The 21,050-nt window shown below is 38.4% G+C and overlaps 1 protein-coding gene across 11 annotated transcripts in view; it reads left to right on the top strand.

Moving 5' to 3' along the window:
- Nucleotides 1-21,050, top strand: part of RASAL2 (RAS protein activator like 2) — a 362,757-nt gene that overhangs the window by 308,572 nt on the left and 33,135 nt on the right. For all 11 annotated transcript variants that reach the window (XM_045452780.1, XM_045452784.1, XM_045452783.1 and 8 more), the window contains 5 exons: nucleotides 6,306-6,459; nucleotides 8,234-8,332; nucleotides 9,035-9,589; nucleotides 12,840-12,984; nucleotides 20,806-20,950. In XM_045452780.1, coding sequence (XP_045308736.1) covers nucleotides 6,306-6,459; nucleotides 8,234-8,332; nucleotides 9,035-9,589; nucleotides 12,840-12,984; nucleotides 20,806-20,950 — 1,098 coding nt within the window. The remainder of the gene's footprint in view (nucleotides 1-6,305; nucleotides 6,460-8,233; nucleotides 8,333-9,034; nucleotides 9,590-12,839; nucleotides 12,985-20,805; nucleotides 20,951-21,050) is intronic.

Below are 21,050 nucleotides of genomic sequence, written 5' to 3'. Positions count from 1 at the left end.
TCTCCCTCTGGCTATTTCCTGTTGCCGCCTCTCCACCGTTAGACTTCACGAGTTAGTCTCCACTCTCTTACGTCCCATTCATTATCACGGCAATCTCATTTTTGTCCTCATGGCTGAAATCACTCTTACCGAAGTCTCAATTATCTCTCAGTCCATATATCCAGTGGCTACTATTAATATTTTAACACACCGATCTGCAGTAATGGACAGTCCACCCTTCTCGGGAGCTCTCTTCCCTGGGCTTTTATGATGCTTGACTCTTCCGGTTTTCCTTCAGTCTTTTAAATTCTTCAGTCTCTTTTGTCAGTTTTATAGATGTAGGTGTTCACATACCTTGAGTTATTTTCTCAGGACCTTTTCTTGATCTGCATGTTGTCTTGCAGTAGTCACAGTGTGTCAGTCCAGTCAGGCTGCCAGAACAGAACACCGTAGACTAGGCAGCTTCTAAGAAACCAATTTATTTCTCACAGTTCTGGAGGCTGGGAAGTTCGAGATCAATCCTCTGGCAGATTCAGTGTCCAGTGAGGACCTGCTTTCTGATTCAAAAGTCCCAACTTTTCCCTGCATCCTCATGTGGGGGAATGGGCTGTGGATCTGTCCTGGGTCTATTTCATAAGGTTATAAATCCATTCATGAGGGCTCCACCTTCATTATGTAATCACCTCCCAAAGGTCACACCTCCAAATACTATCACCCTAGAGTTTATCATTTCAACATAAATTTGGGGGGAGATCGCAAACATTCAGTCTGTAGCAAACATCTAGTCTCATAGAAACCTGAAGCTTGTAGAAAACACCCAGTGCTCAACACGACAAGTGCCCTCCTTAGTATCCATCACCTGTTTAAACACCCCCCCCCAACTCACCCATTTCCCCTCTGGTAACCATCATTTCTCTATAGTTAAGAATCTGTTTTATGGTTTGCCTCTCTCTTTTTCCCCATGTTCATCTGTTTCTTAAATTCCACATATGAGTGAAATGATACAGTATTTGTCTTTCTCTGACTGACTTATTTTGCTTAGCATAATACACTCTAGCTCCATCTATGTTATTGCAAATGACAAGATTTCATTCTTCTTATGACTGAGTAATATTCCATTGTATATATATACCACATGCTCTTTATCTACTCATCAATCGATGGATATTTGGACTCTTTCCATAATTTGGCTATTGTTGATAATGCTGCTATAAACATTGGGGTGCCTATATCCCTTCAAATCAGTATTTTTGTATCCTTTGGATAAATACCTAGTAGTGCCATTGCCGGGTTGGAGGGTAGTTCTATTTTTAACTTATTGGGGAATCTCTATTCTCTTTTCCAGAGTGGCTGCACCAGTTTGCATTCCCACCAATCGTGTAAGAGGGTTCCCCTTTCTCTGGATCATTTCTTGGGGTTTTAAAAATTCGATATAGTTGTGCTTATATTTAATTTAATTAGCACTAGTAGATCTTATTCCATTTGCAATTTAAGGACAAAAAAAAAGTAACAGGTATATTACCATACGGCACAATTTTTGTTAAAGAGATTGTTCCTAGTGTTTGTCATATTAGACGCTGGTTGAGTTTCCTGCCCTCCTAAACATGTTTTAATATTTATAATCTTGTCTTCCTTTGGTGCCTTCTTTCATTGCATGTTTACATGTCTATGTACCAAAATAGGTTGAATGTCATTTTTGTCTATGATCATAAACTTCCTTACCATGAGTTGGTTAATTTAAATGACAGCTCAGGCTGACAAATATCCTATTTTATCATTAGCAATTGGGCTCATTAGACCATCCTGTTTAGAGGCTGAGAGCAGGGAGAGGAAAGACCAGCAATATATGTTACGTGTCCATGAATAGCTTTTTGCATGAGTGGTTGTGTGGTATACTTTTTAAAGCTAACATAAAAATCAGGGAGTAATTGAAGCAGTAAGGACTGGCTTTAATTGCAGCAGATAAACCAGTACAGCTGGTGCCGTCAGGGTTCTCAGGAAGGAAAATTTTTTGAGCCCACGAGTAGAAATTCTGGCGAGTGAGTTCTAATGTCTTTGTTGTTGCTGTTGTTGTTTAATCCAGGGAAGGAAACCTTTAAAATTATAGTACAGGAAAAGGTCTGCTCTTTCCAAAGATCTACCAGGTTGAAAAACAGTAAAATGCAGGGAACAAGTAAAGCAATGTTTTTCCCAAAGTGAGACCTGAGCTGCAATTTTAAAAAGCTTATTGGACCCTATGCACATTTGTTGGTAGAGTCCTGGGATACTGAATTTTGTTCTCAAACAGGGTAAAGTGCCTTGGGAGTACATACTGGTGAATGCAAGCGTGTATGGCCGCACCCACCCTATGGCTGAGCTGGTTTCTTCAAGAATTCAGCGAAGCAGTCTGGAATCATAACTGCCAAGCCCAGCAGAAATTCACCTGCACTGGAGTGCAGGATTTTGTGTGGCAATAAGCATTTTTAATTAAAAGTTTCCGGGATGATTCGGAACTGAATCTGTAAACACGTGGCAGATTTGAGCTAGCACATCCAAGCACCAATAGCACTTCGGGGGAAATACTGCTTTTAAAAGAATTTGAATGGTGAAGCTGAGAAAAAGCCAGCTGTGTTTTACTTAACATCGCACTAATCAGAGTTCTTTGACTCCATTTTTTTCCCATCCGTGTATCCAGTGGTGTGGGTATTGGCTCCCTGTCCCCCAACCCTTCACTTTTGTCTTTTAAAGGCTGATTTTAGGTAGGGCTGTGGGTTACAGCACTGGAATGCTCAGTCGCTGTGGTGAGAAATGGAAAGCTTGTCTTACCTTGTAGTTTATCTCTTAAATAGGTCAGAAGCAGCAGGTAATCTTCATCAGCAAAGCAATTAGATTTTTAACCGTTACCTATTACGTTGCTAGAGGCCTTGGAATTTACATAGAAATCAAGGTGGTCTGCTGGCCTTAAAATAAAATGTAAAGAATATGGTATTCCTTAATTGGAAGTAAAATTGCTTCTGGAAAGCAGTTTCCCAATTAAGCCAGGAAACAATTATGTTGGCACCCTGAATTATTCTTGCATAATGTTTGGAATGGTGGGGGTTGGAGTTAGAGGTGCAGGTGCTGAGAAGAGAACCCTGTCTAGGAGTCAAGGGATTCACAAGGTCCACTTTCAAGGCTAGGTTCCTTGGTGAAGGTCATTGGCAGACTGGACTGGAAAAAACTGTTTTAAACTCATATTATTCTCTCAATAAATCCACATTCTACTTAACATTAGAAAAGTAAACTGTAGTGCCATACAGACAGAGCTGATAAAACTCTCTAGTAAGCAGATCTAAGCAAAATCAATTCACATGAAGGCACAGGAGGTAAACATGATTTAGAGGGGACTTGAGTTCCTAATGCTGTTACATAGAAATATTTGCCCAGATAATACCTCTCCCCAACCTCAAGCCATTCCCAGGCTGCTTGACCTTCCTGTTTACTGTAATCCTGCTTCCCTGGGAATTCTGTCTTCTCAGAGATACTTTTTCCCAATACAGGAAGGGCTTGTTTATTTATTGAGTAGTAATGTAGAGCATGCTAGTGACTTTGGTGTTCACTTCATGGGTGTGTGGGTGTGCACACACGTACATACATGCTGAACAATAGGGGATTCTGAACTAAGTATTAATGATGAAATTTCAATAAGTAGGAGGAGTTTTGAATTCTAATTCCAGACGTCTTGGTTGTAATATCTGTTGATGGCTGCATTTGGAAGTTAAACCTGGGTTTCGAAATGAAATCCGTTTAGCATTGGAAATACGGTGAATAGGAATTTCATCCAATTTTCTCTTTAAAAAAAAACGGTGTAATCCAGATAAGTTAATATAAGATAATACCTAGGAACATTAAACTAGGGTGAACACTGCAAAGGAAATAGAACAGAGGTGCGAGCAAGGTTGTGCTTGCAAGGCGGGATGTAGCAAATGCCTTCTGCTGAGGGCAGGGAATCACAGAGAAGCAAGCTAAAGCTGAGATTCGCCCCTGAGTTAAGAGATTCTCCTCCGCCCCCACAGTTGCCTATGGTTTTTTTCCTACAGCTTTTGACTTTGAGAAACTGTTAATGGAAATGAGCAGGGACGTTGCTGTTCCTTCCTTTCTGTCTTAAGATGGTCATATTCGCAGAGCGAGCTCCTGAGTCCTTCAAACCACAGCCTCTCCCTGCTGCCTCCCAGCCCTACTCTCCGGATAGGTGGAGCACCATGGCAACAGGCCCAGCCTGGAGCCCAGAACCTTGTTTGTGTTACCTGAGGGGCCGGATGCAGCCTGAGCAAGAGAAGAAGGAATATTACCTATCCTGCTGCCTGTTCGGGAAGATGACTTCTTGTTCCCTTGTTTGTGTTTCTGTTCTACTTCTGTTGGAGCCTTGAAAGCCTTGACACTTGGAAAGCGTTTATCCAGAGATGTTATCAGTAGCAGAAGGCAGCAGGGAACCTCTCTCCTGTTGGTTCTTGTCTTCTAAACGAAGACACAGTTCAGAAAGTGACTTGCTACACCGTGACACGTAGCCCCGCTATGATTTGGGGTTGCACTGCCAGGTGGCTGTACAATTGCTTCATGTAGGTAGGCGTTTATTTTGTTTAAAATAAAATTAGTTTATGTTTTAGAATATTTTCCTTGAGAGCTTTCAAAATGAAAGCGAGCCTTTTGTCATACCGCCTTCTATTTAAAATATACCTTAATCTCTCCTATCGGGAGGCTCATTCCCAGAGCATGAGAGACTGTTCCCTTCCAAACAACTTCTCCTGGGAAAAATGGGCTGGGATTACTGTTTTATACGTGTTTTTAAAAAACGTTACAGTATCCTGTAATCGGCTCCTATGAAATGTACTGGGGATGGTTATACGGTAACTCTATTAAAATAAATTTTTTTAGCCTTTAGTTATTTATAGTTGATGGCTGTGTTTGTAGTATATAAGTTATTGTTTTATCCAATAGAACAAAAGGAAATAAATGTTACCTTGTTATATTTTTATGTACAAAACAGTAAGTGGCATTTGTCCCTTTTGTACGTGTTTTGTGTACGTTTTATTAATGGGAAATATAAATATTGACTTTTTGACCTTAGAAAGGCTGCTGAGTATCAGAGCACATGTTTTTCTTTATAAACATTAAATGGCAGTTGTTATTTTTTTTTTTTATGTGTGTGGACCTAAGAATGGACTCAAATTCTTACCGCTTAGGATGATTCTTACTATATGGAGTTTGATTAAACAATGTTAGAATAATGTTAACATAGCCATTTCAAGGAAATAAATAAAGCTCCTTATTTACTGTTTTACAAAAACAAATGTCTTTACACAGGCATTTCTTTTTGACTGGGTTACTTCTACTTAAATATATGTATTTAGTTCTGGGTGTTTTAGTCAATAAATTCTGTAATTATTGAGTAAAACTGCTTGGCTTTCCAGTTCTGGATCCAAGAATATTTCGCTTTTATTGCTTGACTTCATTAATTCTTCCAAAGAGAAGGCAGCAAGGGACTAGCTACTGTCATGGCCAGAATCATTCACAGCATTCGTCTTTAAACAACCAAGAAACAGAATCAGCCAGGATGCCTGAATGGTGTTGACAAAGATTTGTTCTTCTATATGAGTGTTTGAACATTTCTTTTGAGGGTGGGAGGTTTCTTCAAGGCATTTTATTCTTTATTCATGTTTATACAGTAAAGCATGGATATGACCAAATGCTTGCCAGAAAAGAATTCCATATTGAGATGGAAATCAGATCTTTTGAAAGGCAGGGTCTTGTGCTGAAAAGTTTGGCTTTGACTGTGTATGAGTGTGTTTATTCTGCCAAAGCAGCAAGAAACAGAATGAGGATTCAGCCACTACTGTTTTGTCAAGGATAGAAGAGGTTCAAGCTATAGCGTGGAAAAAAAAAAAAAAAAAAAGAAGAAGAAGAAAGAAAGAAAAGAAATGAAACATGTCTTTTGATAATACTTTTGCATGAAAAAAGAATACATAAGCCAGTTGAGTAGTATGTATTTCTCCAAGATAGGCATGAGAATAAAAACAACGTGGGTAGTGGAGCTTCTTGAACTCCCTCGATAATGGTATAAAATTACAGTATGTTTTTGTGCTTTATTGAAAAACAAGTGTGTATGTGTGTGCACACCCAAATGTATATGTGGCTGATATGTGCCATGCGAATATGGTTACTATTATTGTGGATTAACTGTCCATTTGCTGCTTATTTATTTTTTCCTTAAGCATTTATGTATTCGTTTTCAGCCTCCCATGCATTCATCTTTCATTTTCCTGTTGGCCATGTAGTACGCTATCTAAAATATCTTTTTCTACTTTTAGGGCTCGTGGTCTGCCTAAACTAAAAGAGTCACGTTCCCATGAGTCCTTGCTGAGCCCTTGCAGTGCAGTAGAGTGTCTGGATCTTGGCAGAGGAGAGCCCGTGTCAGTGAAACCACTCCATAGTAGCATCCTTGGACAAGATTTCTGCTTTGAGGTAAAAAGCATAGAAAGAAGGAAGAGTGATTAAACACCAAACGGATTTTCTCTCCAGTAATTTTGTGATTTCATTACTATGGTATTGATGATTTGATCATCATTAAGTGACTCTCAGTTGCTGAAAATTACCTACTTATAGGAAAAAGGTTGGGAATCTATTAATCTAATTACATTGGTCATTAAAGTTATTAATTATGGCTTCTCATTCCTTTTGGCCTAGTCTGCCTTCAAAATAAATGTGATCTTAGTATGTTCTTGGCAGAGGTCACAAGCCTAACAATAACTAAGCTAGTATTTTAATTTTTCAGTCTTTGATAAAGATATCACCCAGCATGTTATATCTTTCTCCTAAAAATTTAAGCCCCCAACTTTAGTGATTCTTTGAGGAGATTGACCAAGACCATAATTTTCTGACCATAATATGGTTGGTTTGAGATCTGAGACTATGTCTTATTTATTTTTATAATCCCCTGCATATAGCCCAGTCCCTGGCACATTGCAGGTGCCTAAATTCTTGAATGGATAAATTAATTGCCCTTCACCAGCAAATTATGACTATCACTTTTTATAAGGTAATTTGTCCCTCCCAAACTAAATGTAAACTCCCACCTAAACTAAACTATTGGCCATTTGCAATTTAAAATTTAAAACTCTGTGTGTGTGTGTGTGTGTGTGTGTGTGTGTGTGTGTGTGTGTATAATTGTTAGGGTTATGATTTGATTAACATGAACTTACTAAGTAACTAGTGATGAATCTTATGATAGATGGTGTGGAAGTTGAAAGGTGTTTGATTCCTGTTCTTTTGGACCTGCCCTAGCCCAACGAAATATAATGCAAGCCAAATATGTAATCCAAAATTTTATTAAACCCAAATATCACCGTTTTAACATGTCACTAATATAAAATTATCAATAAGCTTTTTTACATCTTTTTTTTTTTTAAGTTAAGTCTTCAAAAGCTGATGTGTATTTTACATTTACAGTACATCTCATTTTGGACTAGCTACGTTTCAGGTGCTCACTAGCTACCATATTGAACAGTACACATAATCTGATCTGATTTCACTGGGTTATAACCTTAGATTGAGTTAATATGTGAGCACACTTCAACAATTTGAACAGGTCATTTATTGGTGTTCTTTTTTACAGAAGTCAATTGAATTTTTTTGTATTTGTGGAACTCAGTTCAACAGGCTGTACACCAGGCCCAGTGTTAGGTGCTAAGGTATATAGATAGCATAGTTCATTTTTAAAGGAAAATGATAACAGTGGTCAGTAAGAAATGGGTTCCAAAAACAGTAATTCAACAGTGCTAACTCTTTTTACTTTCACTTAGTACCTGTTTTGTAATATTATAGTGAAGGCAGTCCTGAGAGATTTGACAAGCTGTTTTAGTGGCTCTCTTGTGTTTTCAGCTCTTGTTTTGTTAACTCACTCAGAATCGAGCATATTTGTTTACAAGTGTTGAAGATGTGGCCTGAAGGTTTTTAATTTTGATATTTCTGAACTGAAGGCCAGTTTTAAGTTCCTGACCTAAATTCTCAATGGCCTTTGTTCTCCTACCTGGAAATGCATATGGATGCTACCTACATACGAGGACAAAAAGCGGATGTAGGTGTAGAATATAGACATCGCAGAGCTACCAAATATCATTTCTGTTTTCTGAATTATGATTTGGGTTCACAGCAGATTCCTAAACTTTTAAATGATACAATGATGAAAACACAGCCCGCAAGCCCTATGTTTCCTTTTCTCTAATCTTTTATGTTGAAGGTTACCTACTTAAGTGGAAGTAAATGCTTCAGCTGTAACTCCGCTTCAGAGAGAGATAAGTGGATGGAAAACCTTCGTAGGACAGTTCAACCAAATAAGGTAATAGTGGCTTTGAGTGTCTAAAAATGTGTAACTCTGTAATCAGTAAGATAGAAGGTAAATGCAGCAATCATACCTTAATTTTTATAGTGCTTTTAAAGCACATTTACTTTTACGCATGTTATACTCAAAATAATCTTATTGCAGATATTATTGTGATTTTACCAATATGGGTAAGAAGACTCCGAAGTTGGGGCGCTTGGGTGGCTCAGTCGGTTAAGTGTCTGATTTCGGCTCAGGTCATGATCTCACTATTCGTGAGTTCAAGCCGCACGTCGGGCTTTGTGCTGACATCAGAGCCTGGAGCCTGCTTCTCTCTCTCTCAAAAATAAATAAACATTAAAAATAAAATGACTCTGAAGTTATGTGACATGCCCATGTCCGAAGCTGGTGCACGACAGAAATGGGACTAGAACACTAGTTTCTGAACTGCCTCTTTTTTTATTTGCAGAAACTAGGCCAGTTGCCACTAGGCTGGCTATATTAGAACTTACATGATATTTTTTTAACCCAAGTAAATTGAGTACATAAGGCTAAGATTCTGATATCTTCTTGTTTAGAGTTTGCTATTATCCTGAACAAAGAGATAGCAATCCCTTTCATTATTTAATGACCACCCTTAATAAAGTATATAGTCAGTATCACCTCCTGTAAAGGAAAATGTTGTTCTTCTGGGATTTCGAACTTGTTATTTTTTTATAGGACAATTGCAGACGAGCTGAAAATGTTCTTCGTTTATGGATCATTGAAGCCAAGGACCTTGCCCCTAAAAAGAAATATTTCTGTGAACTGTGCCTTGATGATACCCTCTTTGCTCGTACAACCAGCAAGACCAAAGCAGATAATATTTTCTGGGGCGAACATTTTGAATTCTACAGCCTTCCACCTCTTCATAGCATCACAGTTCACATTTATAAAGATGTGGAAAAAAAGAAAAAAAAAGACAAGAATAATTACGTCGGGCTAGTCAACATTCCCACTGCCAGTGTGACTGGTCGCCAGTTTGTAGAAAAGTGGTACCCAGTGAGTACCCCTACGCCCAACAAAGGAAAGACAGGCGGACCTTCTATTCGGATTAAATCGCGGTTCCAAACTATCACCATTCTGCCTATGGAGCAATACAAAGAATTTGCAGAATTTGTCACCAGCAACTACACCATGCTGTGTTCTGTCCTTGAACCAGTAATTAGTGTGAGAAATAAAGAGGAGTTGGCTTGTGCCTTAGTGCACATTCTTCAAAGTACCGGCAGAGCCAAGGTAAGTGGAAAAGGAGGGTTACATTACCCAAAATCTCATCCCTACATTTTATGAACAAATAACCATACTATGTTTGGTATAGAGATCCAAATTGGAGAAGTATGCTTTGCTATCAGTAAAAAAAATAAAAAAATAAAAAAAAAAAAAGTAGGAAGGAAACCTATTAGTAGTTGTCACATGCAGAAAAGATGGGGATTATAAAACAAAGAAGTAACATGGAGACACCAACAGATATTTATTTAAAATCCATTTGCGCGAAACATAGATACCAGGGCTAGCTCCTTATTATCTGACAGAACAAATGGTAGAATTGGTGTGCTAATCTCACAGTGTGTTCAAGATTATCTTTAGTTCCAGAGTGTGCTGTATGATGGTTTTGCTCCTCACTATATATTTTTTTTAATGTTTATTTATTTTTGAGAGAGAGAGGTACAAAGTGCGAGCAAGGAAGAGGCAGAGAGAGAGGGAGACACAGGATCCGAAGCAGGCTCCAGGCTCTGAGCTGTCAGAACAGATCCCGACGTGGGGCTCAAACTCATGAATTGCGAGATCATGACCTAAGCCAAAGTCAGATGCTTAACCAACTGAGCCACCCAGGCACCCCACCTAATATGTTTTAAGTTAAGATTAACTGATGACTCTATTCCCTAGTCACAGAAGTAGGAATTCCAGAAGCATAGTGGGCATCAGCAAGAGTCTATATGGAATTAAAATCCCTTGGTATTTCCAAGGGATATTATTTAACTGGTAGCTGTTTGATGACAGTTTTTTTTTTTTAATATGAAATTTATTGTCAAATTGGTTTCCATACAACACCCAGTGCTCATCCCAATAGGTGCCCTCCTCAATGCCCATCACCCACCCTCCCCTCCCTACCACCCCCCATCAACCCTCAGTTTATTCTCAGCTTTTAAGAGTCTCTTATGGTTTGGCTCTCTTCCTCTCTAACTTTTTTTTTTTCCTTTCCCTCCCCCATGGTCTTCTGTTAAGTTTCTCAGGATCTGCATAAGAGTAAAAACATATGTATCTGTCGTTCTCTGTATGACTTATTTCACTTAGCATAACACTCTCCAGTTTTATCCACGTTGCTACAAAAGGTCATATTTCATTCTCTCATTGCCAAGTAGTATTCCATGTTTCATGATAGTTTTATCTAACTTCATCCTGGATAGAAGTAAAAATTGAGGAAGATGGAAAAAAAAAGGAATATACTAATTATATGAAGAAACCCACCCAACTGATAGACTCTGTGATCAGCCTGAACTATGATAATTACCATCTCTATGAGCCATATTCACTAGCCTGAGTCTCCATTATGTTGTATGCAAATGGATTATGGTAAAACCGTATTTTAGATGTAGAAGATTTCACAGCTAGAATAATTTATTTAGAACCAAACAATTAAATTAAATGCTTTTAAGATTTCTTGATATAAATCAGAATATATCCATATATCCAATTAATAGTCCCTTATCTAACTGCCTTCCTACTGATTATCATTTTTGTAGTTGAATTTTGTGATAATAATTTTAAGTTTTCTAGTGTTACAAATAGCTTACAGGTTTGGGGTCAGGTGTCATTGAAATTTTGAGTCTCATCTTTGAAATTGTACGGATTTGTTCATTCTGCTCTTCTATTACTTGAGGTTCAAGGATATGTATGTAGGATATTTTTCAACAACCTTATTGAGATACAGTTTACATATAATACACCCATTTTAAGTGGAAAATACAATGAGTTTTGCATATAATGTACCCCGGGAAACCACAACAATCAAGATAAAGAAAGTTACCTTCACCCCCATAACTTTCCACCTGTTCCTTAGTATATGAGTTTTAATAGTGACCCCTCACTTTGTTGAGCTTCCCCAGAGTAAATCCCATTAATGTTCAAAATGCTTAAATTTAAAATAAAAGTAAGTCAGCATATTTCCTTTGTTTTTGGTTTTGGAGACTTTGAAATATACAATGGATATATTATATCCATTGTATGTATATATACATATATATCACAAATACATGATGTTGTTACATTTAAACTGAACAACAGTAAACATTGAATTTTACATCAAGTTAATTTTTTTTGAGTTTATTTACTTATTTTGAGAGAGAGAGAGAGGGAGGGGCAGAGACAGAAGAAGTGAGAGAATCCCAAGCAGCCTCTGCACTATCAACCCAGAGCCCGACATGGGGCTCAATCTCACAAACTGTGAGCTCATGACCTGAGACGAAATCAAGAGTCAGATGCTTAATGGACTGAGCCACTCAGGTGCCCCCATCAAGTTAATTTTTAGGACTGTTGGGAAAAGGAGCAGTTATTTCTTAAGGACTTTATTTCTCTTTATGCCTTTTTCCTGGATGGATGGACGGATGGATGGATGGATGGATGGATGGAGATAGGTAGGTAGGTAGGTAATCAGCCTAGAAAATGAGTTGAAGTGCTAAGTTTAAGAAATTCCGTGTTGACACTGTGGACCAATTTGTAACTATTATATATTGAACACCTAATATGTACCAGAAACTATTAAATGCTGAAAATCTAGAGATGACTAAAAATACACACTGTCTTTGGCCTCATGGGGTTTATAGTCTTCTGGGGAAAACAGATAATAATTGAGTACTTACAGAAATAAATGTGTGATTACAGTCAGAAGTACAGAGGAAAAAAAAAAAAAAAGACATAGGCACTACAAGAATGGGGAATACGGGACCTGACTGATGCTGGTCAGAGAAGGCTTCATTGAGGAAATTATGTACACACTAGGATCCAAAGGATTTGAGGAATTACCTCCATGCCCCTGGGGGCAGGAACAAGGGTGGGAGTGAAGCAGAACTGAGAACAGCATTTCCAGAAGCTTTGTGGTAAATAGCATCTTGTGTTAAAAAGGTCTTGATATATTCAAAGGCCTAAAAAAAAAAAAGCCCATTGAAACTGGGACGAATGCAGAGAATGAGAATGGTATATGAGGAGGTTGGGAAGGTAGACAGAAGCCAGAAAATGTAGAGACTCGTAGGCCACATGCAAAAGTATGGTCTTTATCTAAAGTGTAATGGAAAACCTTTGAAGGAATTTTAAACTTAGAGCTGGTGGTACCTAAGCTTTTATCCTGGCTGACTTTTTTTCGTACAAATGAATCAGGCACCTTTAGTGTTAAAGCAGCATTTCCAGGATGTCTGATATTTCATCGGTTTCTTCTAACATATATTATTTATTCGGTTGCTTTGTGCCTGACTGAACATTATTCCACCAGGATTTTCTGACCGACTTGGTGATGTCTGAGGTGGATCGCTGTGGAGAGCATGATGTCTTGATCTTCAGAGAGAACACCATTGCCACCAAATCCATTGAGGAATACCTCAAGTTGGTGGGACAACAGTATCTTCATGACGCATTGGGTATGGAGAAGCAAAACATTGCTTTCTTTGCCTTTCAATTTTGTTTTTTCACCCTCGTAGGACAAACAGATTGAACTCAAATTCAGCAGGTTACTAAATCCTAGCTGACTAGAGTGTTAAAGTTTGAGTTTCAGCTGTAAGCCTCTGCACTACTCACCAGTACTACTGGTTTATTGCACGTTGGTTTATTACAATAAATGTACAGAAAGAGAAAGCCCATCAGTATATGCTGCTTCTCCCAAGCGCTCATGTTCCTGATGCTGAGATACACACTATGAGTAATGTCACTACTAGATCTGGGGGCACCTGTTTCCCCCAAAGTGTTGGTTATTTACATTATGATATAAATAGGTTATGTAATTCTTGAAAGTGTTAACATTTGTTATCATGCATTGAAAGTGAAAAAACTCTTACCAGTTCCCACAGCTCCCAAGTTTTGCCTTCAAGATCTCCAGAATTTTTAACAATTACTAAATTTTGCCCAGTTAGTAGTTCTTGCTGACTAGGCTACTCACCTAGAATTCCAGATCTGGTCTTGAAATTCACACAGTTAACCTCCAGAGTAAGGCACTGGGCTGAGTGATATACATCATGATAAGGCAGATGTGAGTTTCTTGAAGAACAATTTCTTTTCTCTCCATATCCCCAGTACTTCCCACAGAATGTAGAGCAGCACCATCGTATGGAAACATAATGTGAGTCGTATGTAATTTAAATTTCTTAGTGGTCGCAGTGTTTTTAAAAGGGTAAGGAGAAACAGGCAAAATTAATTTTATTGATATTATAGTTAACCCATTATATCCAAATAGTATTTAGCAAGCTATCAAAATAAAAGTTATTAGTGAGGTAGTTTACTTTTTTTTCATACTAGCTCTTCAAACTTTAGTGTGTATTTCGCATTTATTACACATTCCAGTTTGCACTAGCCACATTTCAAGTGCTCAGTAGTCACATGTGATTATGAAGGTTAGACAGTTATGTTGAATGAATGGATAGATTTTTGCCCTCAAGGATTTTATAAGATAGGGAGATAAGAAAGATAAGGATATCCCTATAGCCAAAGAGAGAAAGAGAGTGCGAGAGATCCTGTGCTTTTTCAAAGAATTAAAGAAATTATTCTAGCTGATGGGATTATGGAATTTCCCATGTAAGATACATAAACAATGTGTGTGTAGCTTGAAAGGCAGAAAGGTTAAATAAAAATAGATATTGGACAAGGGAAGTGGTAGGGATTGGCATAGGGAAAGAACCATACTGATAAAAAGGCATAGCAGTATGAGAGAGCCAGGCACGTATGAAATAAAACCAATTAGCTAAAAAATGAAATGAAAAAGACAAGTCAACAACAACAAAGAAGAAAAACAATTAGAACCAAATTGTTGAGAGCGTTGAATGCCAAGCTGAGGGGTTTAGATTTTAACAGTAATCACTGGTGAGCCACTGCAGGTTTTGAGCAGGCTGTTTTCAATAGAATCAGTTTAACAAAGTGATTAAAATGGGTTGGTGAAGAAAGCAACTGAAAACAGAGACCAGGGAAGAAGCCATTGTAAGAAGGAGGGTAAGAAACCAAGAGCCTCTGATTGATGTGATCACCAAGGGTAAGAGGTAAGCTGGATCTGAGAAATATTCAAGAAGTTGAGCTGATGGGACCTGGCAACTTCAATTTGTGAGAATATGCCAGGGTCGGGGGTGGAGACCAGTTATTACAATGAATATTGGGCCTTGGTTACGAGAAGGATGATGAGGTTCTCAACAGAGGTAAAGAACACAGAAGTAGTAGGCTTGAAAGATGGAAAATGATATTTCCACTTCATGGGTATTCAATTTGAAGTTCTAATAGGAAATCCCAGGGGTTCTAGGTAAGAAATCTCAAGACATTTGCCTAGGTGTCTCCTGGAAATTTAGGACCGAGTTACCCATGTGGAGGGATAAATGAAGCTACAAGATTACAAGAGCAGAAAGAGACTGGGCCAGAGACAGGTCTTACAGTGCACCTAGGCTTGTGATATAGATGGAAGGAAGAGGAGGAATCAGGAAAGTGATCACAAAGAAAAATCATGCGTGCGCACATGCACACAAAGCAGGAAAACCAGGAAAATCCTGAGTCCTAGACACCAAAAGAAATGAAAGCATCAACATCCTCAAGAGATTGAGGAAGGTAGAGGTTAAGAAAGAAAAAATGGCTATTGCATTCGGTAACTTCACTAGTGGTGGCTGGGACTGCCATCAGGAGGACAGGAACTGGGTTGTACAGGGTAAAATGTGAATGACTGCTCAAGAAATAGGACCATCGTGCTTACAAGAAGTAGACTCACTATAGTAGCCATTAGTTCCTACTCTGCAGAAGTAAATTATTTCTCTTCCTGTGTCCTGTCTTCATATTCTTTTCTCTAAGTTATGTGCTTTAGTTTAAGATCTAGTGGGAATTTACAAGAATAGTGAATATGGATTTTCATTGATACGAAAGTTACAGAGATTCATAGTCTCACATAAAGAGCTTTTTACAGTCATATCAGAAAGTATATCTCATGGCTTCCTTCAGTGATTTGTATTGCCTTCTAAAAGGCAATGATGAAGCATCTCAACCATACGTAGTCTCCATTATATGGACATAGGGGTAAATTATGTGTAGACCACCTACCTCTTAAAAATCAAATATCTGTATTCTGCCATTCAGTGTACTATACAGGATTTCCAAATAAATAATTTCCAAAGTGAAAAGTAGATGCAAGTACTTTGATAGGACTGTGAATAATTAGTTGATGGGCTAAATGAGACATGAAAATTCAGTGAGCATGGGAACAAATTCACATAACCCCACAAAGATCTCTTCCAAGAGCAAGGACCAGGGCAGTGAAAATAGCTGCCGCTTCCAAGCGCGTAAACAAAATTAATGGGTAAGCTTCTTCAGGGCAGAGATTCTCCTGTCTTCTTCCCACTTAACTGCCCACAGTTCTAGTTAGCCTTTATATCTTAGACTCTCAATGGCTGATTTTTCTGCTATATTTTACTTTTATAACAGAAACTGCCTTTTGAAAACAACTTACAGAGTATCTGTCTTGGAGCCAGTGTAAATTCAGACTTATTTTATATGGTTTGACATAGTAATAAGTGAATTTTCAAATAGTAATCCTGAAGAACTGCAAAATTTTCAGTTACCTTATAAAGATTGAATTATTTTTGTCATACAAGACTGTACTTACTACGGCAGGAGCCTCTAATCCTTCAGTAAGTATCAAAGAAAAAGGCTTCACAGTGAAGTCTCCGTAAACCAAAAAATTAAATTAATAAGGACAGCTGAGCACTCAGAATAATTAAAGTTCAGTTATATTTCATACACGTTGGGCAAAAAAATAGATGTTCTTTCCAGACTGCCTGAAGAATTCTCAGAAAACTCAGGTAAAAGTTACCAGTCATATTATATAATATGTATTTATCTTGATTAAGGCATTATTATGTACTGCACAGACATAACTGAGGTGGCTCAGTTAGACTTGACTTAAAGCTTCCTCCCGTTAACACCTTTTACCTTTCTGACTAAAATCAGATTGCATGTTGATACCCTGTGACACACAGAAATACCATCTATGAGATACAGAAAAGCCCCTGATTTCCACCCTTGGTGACAGAGGCAAATTTTATTTTAGCAATGATATGGCCATACCTACTGACTTATTTATACACAATTTGGATGCTAGATAGTAATGAGTTAATGATTTACGTAGAAAACACGCCATAGAACGTTCTAGGTACAAAGTCACATTTAAACAATATAGTAAGCACCCCTTTGGCTCTGATCTTTTTCAAAGACAAGTGAGCAAATGCAAATGGATTACTGAATCTATCTCAATAATTTTTGATCAGGTAAGCAGCTTCTAGGTGCAAATCTATAAAAGGTTTGCCTTTCAGTGTGGAGTTTTCCACATTATCAGACAGGTTATAGTTTCAAAGGTGAAAATAATTTTCTCAGTTTGGGAGGACTTTAAATATATCATAATCAGGTAAAAAAAATCTTTAGACAATTGATTTTATTTACTTTGAGAGAGACAGAGACAGCACAAGCAGGGGAGGGGCAGAGACAGAGGAGAGAGAAACCCAAGCAGGCTCCGTGATGTCAGCTTAGGGCCCGATGTGGGGCTCGAACTCATGAAATGTGAGATCATGACCTGAGCTGAAACTGAGGATCAGACGCTCAACCAACTGAGCCACCCAGGCACCCCTAGACAACTGATTTACTTCTGGACCCTGGTATTATTTATTTGGCTCTTTTCTTGGAGAGTAAAAAATAATTCTTAAAGTTTATCAATGATTCATTAATATTAGTATTGTTTCCCTAAACTAGATATAGCCTTAAAGAACTCACTAAACAGAATATTAATGGTATAAATTTAGAGGTGGGCCAACTTTTATGTGGAATATTTGACATTGATGACTTAGTTTTAAATTTAGCTGCTCTTTTTTAATATAATTTATCGTCAACTTGGCTAACATACAGTGTATATAGTGTGCTCTTGGTTTTGGGGGTAGATTCCCGTGATTCAACACTTACGTAAAACACTCAGTGCTCATCCCAACAAGTGCCCTCTTCAATGCCCATCACCCATTTTCCCCTCTCTCCCACCTCCCAACTGTCAGATTGTTCTCTGTATTTAAGAGTCTCTTATGGCTTGCTTCCCACCCTCTCTGTTTGAAACTATTTTTTTCCCCTTCCCTTCCCCCATGGTCTTCTGTTAAGTTTCTCAAGTTCCACATATGAGTGAAAACATATGATATCTGTCTTTCTCTGACTGACTTACCTCACTTAACATAATACTCTCCAGTTCCATCCATGTTGCTGCAAATGGCAGGATTTCATTCTTTCTCATTGCCAAGTAGTATTCCATTGTACATCTAAACCACGTCATCTTTATCCTTTCATCAGTTGATGGACATTTAGGCTCTTTCCAGAATTTGGCTACTGTTGAAAGCACTGCTATAAACATTGGGGTACATATGGCCCTATGCATCAGCACTCCTGTATCCTTCAGGTAAATTCCTGGCAGTGCTATTGCTGGGTCATAGGGTAGATCTATTTTCATTTTTTAAGGAACCTCCACACTGTTTTCCAGAGTGACTGCACCAGTTTGCATTCCCACCAACAGTGCAACAGGGTTCCCGTTTCTCTACATCCTCGCCAGCATCTGTTGTTGCCTGAGCTGTTAATGTTAGCCATTCTGACGGGTGTGAGGTGGTATCTCAGTGTGGTTTTGATTTGTATTTCCCTGATGATAAGTGATGTTGGGCATCTTTTCATGTGTCTGTTGACCATCTAGATGTTTTCTTTAGAAAAGTGTCTATTCGTGTCTTCTGCCCATTTCTTCACTGGATTATTTGTTTTTCGGGTGTTGAGTTTGGTAAATTCTTTATAGATTTTGGATATTAATCCTTTATCCGATATGTCATTTGCAAATATCTTTTCCCATTCCATCGGTTGCCTTTTAGTTTTGTTGATTGTTTCCTTTGCAGTGCAGAAGCTTTTTATCTTGATGAGGTCCCAGTAGTTCATTTTTGCTTTTATTTCCCTTGCCTTTGGAAACGTGTCAAGCAAGAAATTGCTGCAGCTGAGGTCAAAGTGGTTGTTGCCTGTTTTCTCCTCTAGTGTTTTGATGGTTTCCTGTCTCACATTTAGCTCTTTCGTCCATTTTGAGTTTATTTTTGTGTATGGTGCAAGAAAGTGGTCTAGTTTCATTCTTCTGCATGTTGCTATCCAGTTCTCCCAGCACCATTTGCTAATGACTGTCTTTTTCCCATTCGATACTCTTTCCTGTTTTGTCAAAAATTAGTTGGCCACCCATTTGTGGGTCCAATTCTGGGTTCTCTATTCCATTGGTCTATGTGTCTGTTTTTGTGCCAATACCATACTGTCTGGATGATTACAGCTTTGTAGTAGAGTAAATTTAGGTGTTCTTTAAATGAGGTAAATTGTGTGGAAGCACATAGTATAGGGGACATTGAGAACATGTCACATACAAATCTTGTGAGAATTTATAAATATTTTTGGGTGTTTTCACTTTATGAAAAATTATTTTTAAATTGCATGTCTAGAGCCCCTACTAAGTGCCATGCACCATATTGGATACTTTTCTATTCATGCATTATTTCTGATCCTCGCCACAGATCTGTAAGGGTGGGAGTTATTGACGCCATTTTATTAATAAGGCAGCTGAAACTCAGACTTTTAAATGACTTCTCAAGGCTCCCCAGTAATTAAGTGATTTGACCTTAGGTCTGTCTGATTCCAAAGCCTTTACTTTTTGATCTACTAATTTCCTATTCTCCAAACATTTTCTTCCAAATAATCATTTCCCATCCTCTATTATAGCTACTTTTTAAATCTTCACTTGCCTCACTACTTACCCTTTTGATAGAAAATACTCCTCATGATGCTACTGCTAATTAATTTTGCAGAAGTTTTTGTTCATGTCCATGAAATCTATTATAACTAGCCTGAACTTTGAATGATATGAGCAGATTTGAAAGGATCTTTGCAAGATCTACTCCTTTGTCATAAAGACCTGTAAAAACCCAAGAATAAGGGTGTCTGGGTGGCTCAGTCGGTTGAGTGTCAGACTTTGGCTCTGGTCATGATCTTGCAGTTCATGAGTTTGAGCCCCACATCGGGCTCACTGCTGTCAGTGCCAGGCCCTCTTCGGATCCTCTGTCTCCCTCTCCTTTTGCCCCTCCCCTGCTCACACTCTTTCTCTCTCGAAAATAAACAAACATTAAAAAAAACAAGAATATATGCTATCATTTCTGATAAATATTTATTGAACATCTGCAATGCTTTGAGAGCTATTTGGTAGGCTGGAGATTCAAACATGAATAGAAGCTGGCCCTGACCTCCAAGGCTATTCATCCTAGAGGTGTGAACGTGAGACAGACATGTGAACAAAGAGCACAAAACATTGTGAAACACAGAACACTAGAACATACACAAGGTATGGTGTATAGTGGAGGATAAACAAGTAAGGAAAGGATTTGTTCGTTCAGGGAATGAACAATCTATATCCTATAGAGGATGGGATATATAAACAGTGCTTCTAAGCTTCTATGAAGAAATGTCTGCTACATTTTTTTCTACTATGTTGAATGACTATCCCCTTTACAAGAGGTAAGCCTAGACACCCTTACTCAAATCTATGTTTGACACCAGCATTAGCACTAACACCTTAGGTGGGTATTCAGTCAAAGCGTGGGTTCTTTTTTCTTCTAAAATAATAACAACATTATTCATCCTGGTAGAGCAGCCTTATAACAAATAACGAGTTCCTGCTAATTAAATATATTTGTGGAGCACTTGGGTGGCTCAGTCGGACGTTAAGCCTCTGACTTTGGCTCAGGTCATGATCTCGCGGTCCGTGAGTTCGAGTCCCGCGTCAGCCTCTGTGCTGACATCAGAGCCTGGATCCTGCTTCAGATTCTGTGTCTCCCTCTCTCTCTGCCCCCCCACCTCAAAAATAAAGAATTTGTGGTTTCAGGTAAAAGATTTAAAGCTGTATCATTGTTGAAAGTATGATCATTATTATTATTTTTATAAATACCACGATGGTGAGGTTAGCGATTGCAGGTTTTCTGCTTCCAAGATGAGGAAGATAAACATCATATATGGGAGGTGGTAACCCTTGGGGTCTAAAGCAGCAACAATCCTTCATGCCCTCCATGTCAGGTCTCAGAAAGAAATTCCCGTTATACATTTTAGGACAGAAATCCTAAATCCTTTTATTCTGTTCAGGAAGATGCTGTTCATAGTTACACTACCTGTCACCTTCTCTCTTCAAACAGGGGAGTTCATCAAAGCTCTTTACGAGTCAGATGAGAACTGTGAGGTGGAGCCCAGCAGGTGTTCCTCTAGTGAACTGATAGAGCATCAGAGCAACCTGAAAATGTGCTGTGAGCTGGCTTTCTGCAAGATCATCAACTCGTACTGGTGAGCAGGTGTCAGTGCCTCAGCCTCTGCTCGTGGAACTTCAGTTTTTCCATGTAAAAGTCATCACAGTGTCAACTGTAGTATCTCCCACCCAGAGAAA

The sequence above is a fragment of the Leopardus geoffroyi genome, chromosome C3, assembly GCF_018350155.1.
Source record: "Leopardus geoffroyi isolate Oge1 chromosome C3, O.geoffroyi_Oge1_pat1.0, whole genome shotgun sequence".
In the NCBI taxonomy this organism is placed as follows: domain Eukaryota; kingdom Metazoa; phylum Chordata; class Mammalia; order Carnivora; family Felidae; genus Leopardus; species Leopardus geoffroyi.
Note: the sequence above shows the minus strand (reverse complement) of the source record. Positions and strands in the feature narration are given on the sequence as shown.